The sequence below is a fragment of the Lissotriton vulgaris genome, chromosome 2_1 (genome assembly GCF_964263255.1).
Source record: "Lissotriton vulgaris chromosome 2_1, aLisVul1.2, whole genome shotgun sequence".
Lineage (NCBI taxonomy): Eukaryota > Metazoa > Chordata > Amphibia > Caudata > Salamandridae > Lissotriton > Lissotriton vulgaris.
In genome coordinates, this window is record NC_141687.1 from 1,443,579,253 (window position 1) to 1,443,592,676 (window position 13,424).

General features: G+C 43.8%; 1 protein-coding gene across 2 annotated transcripts in view; it reads right to left on the bottom strand.

Moving 5' to 3' along the window:
* Nucleotides 1-1,795: 1,795 nt before the first annotated feature.
* Nucleotides 1,796-13,424, bottom strand: part of LOC147732728 (NXPE family member 4-like) — a 473,957-nt gene continuing 462,328 nt past the window's right edge. For both annotated transcript variants that reach the window (XM_086957280.1, XM_086957279.1), the window contains exons 5-6: nt 6,446-6,664; nt 1,796-3,777 (exon numbers count right to left, since the gene is read on the bottom strand). In XM_086957280.1, the coding sequence (XP_086813406.1) occupies nt 3,233-3,777; nt 6,446-6,664 (764 nt within the window). In that variant the 3' untranslated portion in view covers nt 1,796-3,232. The remainder of the gene's footprint in view (nt 3,778-6,445; nt 6,665-13,424) is intronic.

Below are 13,424 nucleotides of genomic sequence, written 5' to 3' on the forward strand. Positions count from 1 at the left end.
GGTTTAAATGTGAAAGAAATCATATGTTGCTCACAATGATTTGTGCATTTGAAAGGTTCATGTAACATGAAATGCTTAAGCAAAACTGTTCATTTATGTGCATTTCCATAGGGCCTATGTGTTTCATTCTTATGTTAGCCGATTTCTGTAGGCCTGAAATGTATTCTCCCTGATGGCTCTCGTAGTAGGATAGAGAAATAAATGTCATGTTTATGTTGGATTTGTTCTGTTCTCATGTCAGGGAGGAGAAGATACTTTTATGCAAGAATGCTGATAATTGGGAGTCAGTGTTCTTTCTCACTGAAGGAGGCTTGGGAATCAAGGTCATCAAGTTTGGAGCTGTGAGTATTGAAACTAAATGGAAAATTACCTATGAGAAGGGCCCAACAGGATGAGGTGATCAAGATGTAAGCAGTGGGCGTGTTTTGAATTAGGCACAGTGCCCCGGGTTGAGTCAGAAGAGGAGGTGAGGAGATCGATGAAGATGGAAGGAGCATCTTAGAATGAGCTCTTTAGGTTTGGCTACTGGACCCATACAACGTGAGTGCACTTCTTAGGAAGTCTTAACGCGCGGACACCTTTTCCTGATCTTGCCCAGGGAATGCTAAGTAGGGATGTCACAGTAGTGGAATTGTAGGGATAGACTAATGCTTTTCACTTATTCACCCCAGATGAAGAATGATATTGACGTGGGAGCAATCATTGCCTGTGTTCTGGTTCAGGAATTTGTCATTCTTTTTATGATCCAGCATTTCCATCTTGCCCGTAGATTCGGATTTATATTAGTTCCAGTGTACTTTTACAACTTTGTCTTGCAGTATCTGTATTTCCAGTTATTTTTGGCTTTGTAATAAACCCACTTACTTTGAATTCGGAGTCTGTGATTCTTCAGAGTTATGACTCTTTAAAGTTGTTGAGTTCCCCTTAATGAGTGAATTCTCCCCTCTATACTTCTCAGCAGGCAGCAAAGGTTTGTTGACCAAGGGTTCCAGAGTAACTTGTAGAGAGGTACCCTGCCATATCAAGAGTGAACTATGCACGTAACAGGATGTACCAGATATTACACAACACCGGCTGCCCTTTGCAGCAGGGGGAGTTTTGTGGTAATAACTAAAGGAAATAATGCTTGTGTTGGTTAGTCTTGCAAAACTCAAAAGACCAGTTTAAAATATGTCTGAAGTGGGTGTCTTTAATGCCAGTACTTGATATTCCCTTTAGTGGAATTTTATGAAAGTTCTAAATCTAGGTGTTTGGGTCTTAAAACTCATTATGCTTCTGCGGGTTGCAAAAGTAATGCCTTCAACTGAGGACTGAGGTGATTGTGGATTGTCCTTGAAACATGTGTCCAGCAGCTTGAGTTTGAACAAGATGCCTTGTACCTAGATATTTCTCAGAAGGGTCGCTGAAAAGAGCATTATAATAACCAATCTTTTCCATTGTCTTAGTCTTTGCAACATTTTTGTTGATTAAACGGTGCAGGCAAATCACTTATTTGCCCTTTCTGAAGTTATTTACAAGTGCTGTAGTGCCATAAACGTTTGATAAAACATAGTTCTATTTTTTGTTTCTTAGTGGGAATTACAAAGTCCTGTGAACTGGAATTTGCAGAATTAATATTATGCAATGGAATAGTATAAATCTAATAAAAATTATTTGGCAAAATAAGGCTTGGGGACATTTTTCATCTTTTGTCTCACCTCCTGGACCACGTGCAGAGCATTTCACTGCCAGCGGGAGCCCTTTGCCTCTGGTGTCATGCTACATAGCAATGTGCTTTAATCAAAAGGTGAGTGCAGGTGGTCCAGTATATTTTTAATTCCTTTTTACATTGGTGTCATTTATTTTCCATCCCCCCCCCCCCATAACCTATTTCCCATTTTCTGGTTCTCAAGCACCGCGAGGTCATATGAATAGCAATAGCGCTATACAAATATAATCACTCAATTGCAAACAAAAAAACAATAGTAAGAAACTTTGTCATTTACAACACCAGTAGCTCCAACTTTCAAAAAAATGTGAGACCGATTGCATTGCAAATGCTTGTTTACACTTGTACACTGGGTACTGCGAGTTGTCTGCTCAGCACAGAACAATTCTCTGCATTGGCACCCACTCCTGTCTGCCTCTGGAGTTGAATTTATGGTGCCAAGAGGCTGCATCAGTGAGTCGGTGCACTAAGGAAGGCGAGGCTATCGAGTGCATGCTATATCTGAGAGCACAAACAGATGCAATAAACTAGACTTTCAAGGGAATGGGTTGAAACTTCTAATTTTTAGGTCGAGCCTGGGCAGCGCATGTGATGCTCGGCGAGCCATGCTATATTGGAGTATGTACTTGAAGCTCCGCCCACGCTTCGCCCATATTTATCATTGGCTTGTCATTGTTCTTCTTAAATGCTGGCTTCTGATTTGTTATTAGGCTTGTTAGCCCATCCTTAGTACCGCCTTGTCTTCATTTGTAACCTTCCATGAGGACTGGCCCTTTTAATTCGTTGTTTCACTGTACGTCTTCTTTAGTCTGTAAGCACTATTTTCTTTAATGAGTTTCTCTTACTGCAGGTGGGCAGGAGGGTCTATCGCACCCAGTTGTGACCACCGGCTTGTTACTTGCAGCAAAGAGGGAGCTCCTGAGGGGCCATGGGAGACAGAAGGGGGCAACTCAGCGATGCCTTCAAGCATTTGGAAAGCAACAAGTCTCGCATTTGCAAGAGTTTAAGCTATGGGCATTGTAAATGACAATGCCTTTTACTTATTTTTTTAAAACCAAAACATAAATAAAAGGCATTGTCATTTACAATGCCAATAGCTCAAACTCGTGGAAATGCAAGACCTATTTAATTTCAGATGCTTGTTGTTGTTTGGGACCAGTGTTACTATTGCACTCTTCACAAACAATCTCACGCTGCATTGCACCTTCTCCCCCGTTCCCTTAAAAGTGAGTCACTGGTACAACTGTTCTTCATATTGGCGGCAGCATGTATATAGAAATACCAAACTCTGCTCTTTGGTTTCCTTAAATGTTGTACAGTTTCCACACAATGTTGGTCTAGCCAGCGCTATATAAAACTCTTAAAATAAAAAATACAATTTCCTTGAAATTGGCATATTTAAATGACATAAACCCCTCATTGCAGTACCACCGTGACTAGCAGGTGGCGCTGTGCCCCTGCCCCTGTATTTAGCATCTGTGCACTCTGAATGCGTATATTGCACCCAAAGCGTTAGTTTGTTTGTCAACAGGCATATGTTAGGGACATGCTGATCAAGTTCTGCAGAACCTCCAAAGGGGGGTGAATATTGTTGGTAGCTGAAGAAATAGTCATGTCCAGCGCATCTACAAAGCCAACATTCAGACCTCGGAAAATGTTCCTGAGAATGAGATACTGCACATGTCCATGAAAGTCGCTGAAGCGTTCCTGGTTTATCTCCATGTCCCTGGCGTTCTCTTCTTTGATGATGACAGTGGTCCGCGGACTCCTGTAGAACAGGCGCTGGATCGCCTGCCGGACATTGATGGCTGTCCGGATAAAAAGATGGAGGGGGAAGGGCCGGAAGTGCTGGCCCATGGTCAGGATGACGATTGTGTTTTCGCCGCCACCTATCTGGTCGATCTGGCGTGCAGCATAGGTGTCCTCCTTGACAGAGTAGAAGGTCAGGCTCACAAAGGGGACCGTGTGCTTCTTCCACTGCACCATAATGCTCCTCTCCATGTTGATGGCAAGCAGGGTCTTTTGCCAGGATTGCATTTCTGTTTCATTGTGGCTGAAGTACTCTACGACTTATGGGAAAGGAAAAACAAAAAAGGAAAACAAAAATTAATCATTTTGTTACTAAAGTTGATTAAAGTTCTGAAATATATTTGAACATAAAATGACAGAACAATATTTTACAATGCATCTGACGTTACGTTTTAAGGCTCTGAGACTGTTTTTGGCCCAGTCCAAGAGTCTCATCTTAGTAAATCGTTTCCTGAGTCAACACAATTCACTGGATAGTTCTGTCCTCAATAACTACATCACTTAACGGGATGCGCCTACTGTGTCTAAAATAAACATTGCTTTGTTTACTAGATAGCACTATTAACCCGTTTAGCGCGTCGAACATTCCGCCCCAGTGCGGACGTTCGATCGCGCTAACGGGATTCGGACGTCCAACGGTCGTGCGCAGCACCAGCGAGGTAGTGCACGCGACGACCGTTGGACGTTCGCAGCACGGAAAGGGTTAATGGTGCACTCCTTGCTCAAGGTAGAACAAGGAAAGCATTGTTTGAAAACTGCATCATTTATTTGCCACCACAATTATAGTGTTACGTAGACCAAACTGAAGTGTACTGAATACTACACACTTACGAGTACTGTTTTTGTGATTAATAGGTACAGCTCTTTTGATATGTGGCACAGCTCCTGATACATGTTTTGTTGGAGTCGTTAGAGTCACGCATCACTTTACTGTTGGCACTCAAAGGGCAACTGTCCCAAGCCGGAACCTAGTATATGGCGATGGCCGGTAACCCATATTCATAGATGGCCCATCATGATCATACTCAACCTACACAATATCATAAATGACCCTCTGTATTCATAATGGACACCAGAAAACCACATCTCAATATCAGTGATCATACTGAACCCTCTCATGATCATACTCCACTATCCCTGATCATTCCTGAGCAGCACCTGAAATGGGATTAAAAATGAGGGGTGGGGAGATGAGAATGGGGGTGGGATCTCTAAACGAGGTGTGGCCAACGAAAGAATAACCAGGAATCATTTTCAGAGGGTGTGGCTAATATAAATAAAACTGTGGCTTAAAACAAATGGTGTAAGATTATGTGCTTCACCGCTTGCCACCTGACTACTATTTGTGTGCCTCTCTAAATTCTCTGTTATTGTGCCCAGTTATGTCACACAAACAAACATTCACTTAAAACAAGCCAGACTGATTGCCTTTGCCAATGCTTTTTAGCAGCATTAGAGACATGATTACCAACAATTTCGTTGTGGACAATTAGAATTGAAAATGTTTCAAAAATGTAAATATGACAATTAAATAAACATCACAAATGTATGTGGAATGGGTAATGGTCTTTGGAGTGTCTCAGTCACTTCTTTTCTCCCCTTCACACCACTTTCCCCTGCAATATCTTACTCTGTTAATCACTATCACCTCTTCTCTCCCAACATCTTTCCGATAACTCCCATGTTTGCCACTTCGTTGCTGTTTTTTCACTCTATCTGCATATATTTCCTTGCACCAGCTCCAGGTCACCATGACCTCCTTCTGTCTCTCTCAGACACACTCTCTTTTTCTCTCCTCACTTGTAAACACAGCATTTCTTTTCCTTTGGTGCCATCCCTATTGACAGCTCTGTACCTTGTTCATGTAAAATGGTGGTACGATTGTCACATATGTAACTAGTGCTCTATGGGTTCTGCAGAGACAAGGACCGTATAATCATGTAGTGTGAGCATCGTTAATATATTGTAATTCCATTTATATAGCGCTTACTAACCCTGAAGAGGCATTGAAGTGCTTTTCAGCGAGTAGCATGCTTCTCCAGAACCCATAAAGGATCAGTGTTAAATCTGAAAGTAATTTGAGTGGTGGATAGGTTAGTCAGTTATTTGGATTCAGAAGGATAGCGGAGGGGTAGAAGAGGGAAAAAGGCTTGCATTTATATAGAGCTTACCACCCCTGATGGGGTGTTGAGGTGCTTTTTTGGCAAGTTGCACTCTACTCCAGAACCCATAAAGGATTAGTGATGCATTAGTATGGTGAAATATGAAAGTACTTTGAGTGGTGGATATTAGTCAGTTATTTGGATTGAGAAGGACAGCGGACGGATAAAACAGGGAAAAACGTTTTGCATTTACATAGCGCTTGTTGCCCCTGATGGTATGCCACACTGATAAGCACTGTGACAAACTCGCACTGCTATCAGCCTTAAGTTCAGAGCTCACAATCTTGCCCAACCATGTACACCCAGTCACAACCTGAACTCACCCAAACAACTACAGGCACTCATTTCACCAGCATGCACTACACAAGATTCACATGTTGCGTGGAAAATAAAATTACAGAAACACATCATCTAGAAAAAGGAAATACTTTTTTGGACACCCCTGGCACCCCTGAAATCTCATCCTTATTTGCGATTAGCAAATTGCTAATCGCAAATAAGGAATGACTCCCCATTCATTCCTATGGGCCTTTAGGCCCATAGGAATGAATGGGGAGTCATTCCTTATTTGCGATTAGCAATTTGCTAATCGCAAATAAGGAATGTGTAGGAATCTGAATTTATTTAGCGATTCCTACATGAATCCCATTTTGCAAGTCCTTAATAGCGATTCCTTGATAATCGCTATTAAGGACTCGCAAAACGGGACAATGATGAATCTAGCTGTATATCATTTAAAAAACGTATTCAAAGGAAAATGTCTTACTTGTTATGGTTTCCGCAAAGTGTTTAATGAACTGGCGAAGCGTCGAGTCTCCGATGAGAAACACCTTTTTTCCTTGCAAGCAGGTTTTAATTTGTTCTGCAGATTCAAAGGATGTCATTGCACAGGAAACTGGGTTCCAAATGTTCTTAAAAAAGTAGCCACCCGGGAAGGGGGGTATTGTACCAATCTTGCACTTTTCTTTCACCTTTCGATCTGGCCCTGGAAAAGTAAGGAGTTCACTTTAGCATGCGTTGTGTATGTTCTGATAATAGAAGCCATCTTTTTCAACATGACTTTAGCCATCAAGGTTTGAGTCCCCAAAAGAAGATCTACTTTCTGACAGATACTAGCTCATTAGATTTCATTTTACATCTGGATGTCTCTCAGCTACAAGATGTTGGCACTGAGAAATTTGGCGCTGTTTTAGTGCAATGGAGTGGCTAAGATAGTCACAGGTTCACTTCTATCACTGAATTCTCTTTTAGTGACAGCACTTGAGTATGACTGATTCCCACTAAGTTTTCTATCTTTGGTTCCACTCTCAATCCAATTGAACTTTTCAATTCAGGGCAATGGTCACTAAGATTTCTGATTGTGGTTGTACTCAAGGCTTTGGGCTTTAAAACAGACTTGACCTTTCCAAAAACACCCCTGTTATTGAGGTTGGTCCTTTTTAGGTGACTTTGCATATGGTAGCTATATTTCCAAGTGCCATCATGGTGCTTATCAGGAGGACGGGAACAAAAAATAGACCAGGGATCACCAAAATATTGACTCTCCACCACCCCCCCTATGAACCAGAGCAAACGGTGGCCATCAGTTGGAAGTCTCCCACAGTCACTTCTCCAGTATACCCCCCATGTGTATGGGACTCCCTCATAAAACGCAGGATCTTCCTACACAGCCAATTAGCCAATGCTCATGTTTCAAGGGAAATTTGGCAGTGGTCATTCATTTGTGAAGCCTTTAGTGCTCATAAGGCTAGATGCCCGATACAACGGGAGAGACTTAACTTGGGAAAGAGTGTGTGCAGCAGACATTGTAGGTCATGTGAATGAATCAATTTATACAACACGAACAACTACCCGAAGGCATAAAGGTGCTACGAATAGTTCAACTATCTGATAGGAGCAAAGAATCTTCATGGGTCATTTTTACTAGGCAAAAAGCCAGATCTTCAAGGCCTTTCGAAAAGGAAGATGTAGCTCTACACAGGAAATAGATGGAGGAAGAGTATTCCAAGGCTTGGCCGCTGGCCAAACGTGGCAGTGGCTATGTTCTCAAAATAGATCCCCGTAGTTCATGATGTAGCTCCTTCAATGTTATACAGCATTGTGTTCCCAATGCAACCTTCTGTTGCCTGAGCAGGTCTATCTGCTACTGCCCCCACTCACTATATCAAGATGATCACAAAAGCTGCCTACTTACAACTGCAAAACCAAACCACCAGAGCAAAACTGGACCACACACAGCCACAAAAACAACCCACACACTGACCGGTCAGACCAGCCCATTGGTCACTGCTAGAATACCCTTTAGGACAATCCAACGGTGTACAGATGGCACCCAGCACAAAGCATGCCTGTTGCATGGGGGCTGCATTCCGAAGGGAGAGGAGAACACTTTTTGAATCTCCGGGGTCAACACTGCTATAGGTCCTGAAAGGGATCCTAGAAAGGAAGGATGGAGCTGCTGCAGCCTGGACCAGTCCCTGTAATTCCCCCAGTCTGGCAATGGTCTCGGAGCGACACGCCCCCTCCCCGTATTATCCTCCTATCCTGGAGGCAGGGAGCCCTATAGCTGCATACTATGCAGGTGTCATGGATGACACGTTCACAGTTCTGCTTGAGAGGCCAGAATGTGGAGTGCGAACACCAGTAATGAGTGTGGTCTGCATTAGAAGAAGCAATTTGAGGCTGGGAGGGAAGTGGTAAGGCGATTTAAAAATAGTAAGTTCACTAAGCATCAAAGATTTTGTGAATCTGATATATTTTGTAGTTTAGGCTTTCATTTATTTATTTTATCTTATAGGTAGGGATGCTCCACTATTACTTTGCATCCTACATACAAAGACGCCACTGTGCAAGATGCTCCCCATAACCAGGAATTAATAATTGCATTAGTTCAAAATAGACAAAGTTAAGGCTTAGACATTAGGTCTATTAGTGGAGGGGAGATATCCTGCATCATCATCAACAGGACCTAGGGGGGGCGGGTACTGATACAGCAACCTGCTTGATCTGGACAGGTAAAGAAGTATAACCCTCTTCAGGGCCAGGGAGTGAAAGGAGGCTTTTTTGGCCCTTTACGTGGAGAATAATCAATCTTCAAAAGTCAGAAGTCCAGAATCACGTGTGGAAGTGTCCGGCATGGAACGGGTATTCAAGAGCTCTGTCAAGAAGACAACTAGCTGCAAGTTACCTCTTTCTACTGAAATATCAAAAACTGTTTTGTTCCAGTCACTTTCAAACATTTGCTTTGCATTTGTAGAATAATAGCTGTCAAGTGTTTTCATGATAGAAGCGGATTGTTTCAGCTATGTCAAGCCTAAACTCCACCTAAACATTAAATAGGTCTCTTGCGAAATCCAGCAATGAGACATAAATATGAATAATAATTAAGAGATGGTGTGGGAGAGGTTTGTTCACTAGGAGGGAAGAACATGGCGGCCGCAAACTAGATGGCTGCGGGCGCCTGGGTAAAGAAGAGTTTGTAGTACCGGGGAGCGTCCCTTCGGTTCATGTCCCTCTTACTATGTGGTTGCTGTAGTGCATGGGTACTCACAAACATTTCCTCAGAGGCCGAAATGCACTATCTGGGTAATCACTGGGGGCAGCGCAAATGACTGTGGGGGGAGGAGCAATTAGGGGTCCAGGCTAAAAATCTGTGCTTAGCATAGTGTGCCACCCTACTGATATTTTGCTGTTTGTAATTGCATCCAGATATATCAGATACAAGAAGTAACATTATACCTGCAACAAGTCAGGACTATTGGCTTTGCCAATGGTTGTTAGATGCATAAGATAAATAAGCAACAACTATGGCTTTGTTGTATATAAATTATAATATTGAGAATGCTTCAGTTCTGAAAAGATGAGACTGTGAACTAACTAAAACCAGTCTATTTAAAATGACATCAAAACCTTTGAGCAGTGATGCTGCTACTGATTTGAGATTTTTTTCTTCACCTTGATGGCGAAAATTGAGACCCCTGTGGTTGTTAGTTGCATCAGATAAATAAGCAACTATGGCTTTGTTGTATATAATATATAACATTGAAAATGCTTCAATTCTGAAATGATGAAACTGTGAAAGATCTAAAACGAGCATATTTGGAAACACATCAAAAGGCTTTGAGCAGTAGTGCTGATGTTGAGTTGAAATGTATTTATTTTTTTCTCCCTGGGGGCGAAAATGTAGACCCCTTGTGGTTGTTAGTTGCATAAGATAAATAAGCAAAAGCTATGGCTTTGTTGTATATCTTATTGAAAATGCTTCAGGTCTGAAATGATGAGACTGAAAGAATGAAAACGAGTTGATTTGAAATGACAAAGGCTTTTTGAGCAGTGGTGCCGCTGCTGAGTTGATATATTTTTTTCACCCAGAAGGTGAAAATGGAGCCCCCTATAGCGACCTGTCTCAGCACCTGCTTTTAAGCACCTGGCCCATTAAAAGCCCTGCCAGTTAACTCGGGGAGAACAAAAAACTCCTTGCATAAAAACTTAATTTCAGCCAATGAGAAACACACAATTGGTCACTCCCAGAATGCAGCAACAGCGCCATCTACTGTCACGTGCATTTAACTTAACCCCTTTGCTGCTTCTGTCGGCCAACGGCCGTCGCGAGCACTACCTCCATAGTGCTGCGCACGTCCGATGGCCGACACAGCCCTGCCCACTTAATAGAACGTTCCGCACTGGCGCGGAACATTCGAAGCAGCAAACGGGTTAATATGCAAGTAAGTAAGTATTTTATTAGCACAGTTAATTAAAACCATTGCAATGCAAAAACAGAATAAAAGAAATATTTAAAATGACGTATATGTTAAAACCAGCATAGCATAGACATCACTTTTCAGTTCGTCCTAAGCACAGAATTGCTTCATTTTAAATTTAGGATTGAAGTTGCTACAGTAATATATTAAAGTGTGATGTCCTTTCATTTTTCGCGCTAAAAGTGCATTGGCAGTGGATACAGTTTTGTTTTAGAGGCAGGTTAAAAATCAGTTTTAGGCATTTTTTTCCACTGGCTTCATGAATTTCACAAAGCTGCAGCTCAGCGGGGGTCCTGAGATGAAAAACAGGTGAGAACTGCATTCCTTCGTGTGCGTATCCCGCAGCGAATAAAGTGGCGCTTCAGCAGGTATTTCCGCTTGTCCAGCAATTTCCCGCAGGAGCATAGCAAGTGCAGCATATCCTCTAGCATAACGCCGCATAGCCGACATAGCGTGCCTGCTTTCTCTTTTAACCAATATGGAAGGTGCTGAATGCAGGGTAGGAGTCCTAACCTGTACCTTAGAAAACGCATTTTAGTAGTTTTGGCATAGCCCAGGCCAAAGTAGCTCTGAGGAGCTTTTTCCGAATACGAATTCAGGGTCATCCAACCGTGCGTTCTTTTTGAGAAGTCTGCTTTGTCTTGAGCTCACGATAGTTGTTTGATCGACTTCTTGACCAAATTTTTGAGCGTAGTATGACTTGTGGAGGTGTCCCAGAGCTGTTCTAAACCAGTGTTTGCAAGACTATTTGCCAGGTACTTGGCTGCTGGTGAGGCTGGGTGCTGCTCTAGCTCCCTCCATAGATAGTCGTTCAGTGTTCCTTGTGCAGATTTCCAAGTTCAAGTTTAAATACTTTATTCGACAACATTGTCATAAAAGCATTTTTCCCTAAACTAAACACAATAAATACTACGCTAGAATTTTACAGATTTCTTCACTTTATCCCAGGCACAAATATAATCCCCCTGTCTTGCCAGGAGCTGTTGTTGAATACCAAACTCTAGCCTAATCTGTGATGGCGAGGTTTGCTTGGGAAGACTAAAGATAATTCTATATGCAGCTGTGATCGTACTGTCAAGTATTCTTACGTCTCTGCCTCGTTGTACCTCATTTCCATTGGTAATTGTTGGCAGCAATTTGGCATGGATTACTTGTACCAGAGGTGTGAGAGAAGGACCAGAAAGTTTGTTGTTCAATGTTTTTAAAGAGATTGCCAACGGGAGTCCTTTTCCTCTGATACTCGATCTTTGCACACTGAATTGACCACCGTTGTCAATCTTTACGACTAGGTATTTGTATGTCGGTTAATATGCAAAACCTAACCACTCGCAAAAAATCCAAAAGAAATACACACATAATTCTTCTTCCCAAGATTTTGACACCCCTCGAAAACCTCAAAGGATATCTTTTCCTTTTGTGTGGGTGCTTATAGCACAAACACGAAAGTAGAGCAACAGAGATCTACAAAATATGGGGGATCAGCAATGACAAGGGTGCCATTGGCACACACTTATTACCTTCAGAGGTGAGGAGACGCAGCAATTGGTGCCTTGAATCTGAGCTCCATCTCAGCTGGGTACATATTGCTTCCGCTAGTGCTGGGGTGGGTCCGAGGTAGGTGCGGATAAGGGCAGGTAAAGAAAGGCTGCAACTTGTGTGCCTTCTTTTAAAAGCCTCTCCTTCTGCAGCGCAAGCATATGACGCCACGGCGGCAGATGAGGGCGGGTGCCGCAGGTGAGCATACAAGACCCTGATTGTCTACGCATGCCCCTTTGACCAGGGTCGTAACACAGGCCCCAACAGCCCCCACATTGCGGGGGGCCCTGCGCTCCAGGGGCCCCGCCACTTACTTCATCTGGAATTGAATGGGTATGGTGCGCGTTGCGCGTTGCGCAGTGCTCACGGCTGCTTTAATAAATTAAACGGTGCGCAAGGCATGAATGCATGTCTGGGCCCCTGCCGGGCCTCAGAAGGTAATAATGATTAAATGGTGAACAATTTGCGCAACAACTGCTGCACAGTGCACACGCGCACTGAGGGCCCCGGCAGGGGCACCTGAGGCTCTTAATAAATGGTGCCCGGCCCCAGCCGGGGCCCCTGAGGCTTTTAAGAAATGGTGTGCGGCCCCACCCGAGGCCTCTGAGGCTCTTTATAATAAATATGAGAGCGGGCAGCACAGAGTTGCTTCCCGGACGCGTGTGTGCGCTCTTCAGGGTGGGGGCAGAGCTGTTGACCAATGCCGTGATCTGAATTTGTCTGACTCCAGATATGCGTATTGTGCGCACGCAATTAAAACTCCGCGTGAGGCATCCCAAGAAGACCCAGCCACGCAGCCGATCCTACACTGGGCTATCTAAGTCCGTTACCGACGGCCATAATTTAAATTAATTTATTACCCCCTGTCCCTGCCGGGCTAACCTGCAGATCTTGCCCTGCCTCTGCCCTGCTGCCTGGCCGTCCTGCTCGTGCCTAACTGAAGTAAGCCCAGCCCAGCCCCCAGCCCTCAGGTCAGGTGAGTCAGAGTCCTCGCCTAGTAGCAGGAATGTGCGTGGGTGGCGACCAGCCTAGCCGCCTCTGCTTGAATGAGAGGTGCGGGGTGTAGAGACATGTGCGAGATTTGGGAACGATTTGAGACGTGTGACCTGTGACCATGAAGTCCATGCTGGGAAAAGTACAGGATAGAGAGGGTCAGGAAGGGCTCCAGGCAGGGAGATAGTAGAGGTCAGAGAGGTGCAGCCTGAGAAAGGTATGGAGAAGGAGTCATGCAGGCTGTGAAGGGAATGGGCTGACAGAGTGCAGACTAAGAAAGAAACGGCCAGGTAGAAGTGCAGACAGCGATAGCAGAGGTGTGGGCAGAGACAGCTGCTGATGGGTGCAGGCTGAGAAGAACTGGTGACAGGGACAGACAGACTGTGTAGGACGGCAGCTGGCTGAAAGGGATGTGGGCAGGGAGACAACATATTAGCAAGGGACGAGCAGGGAGCG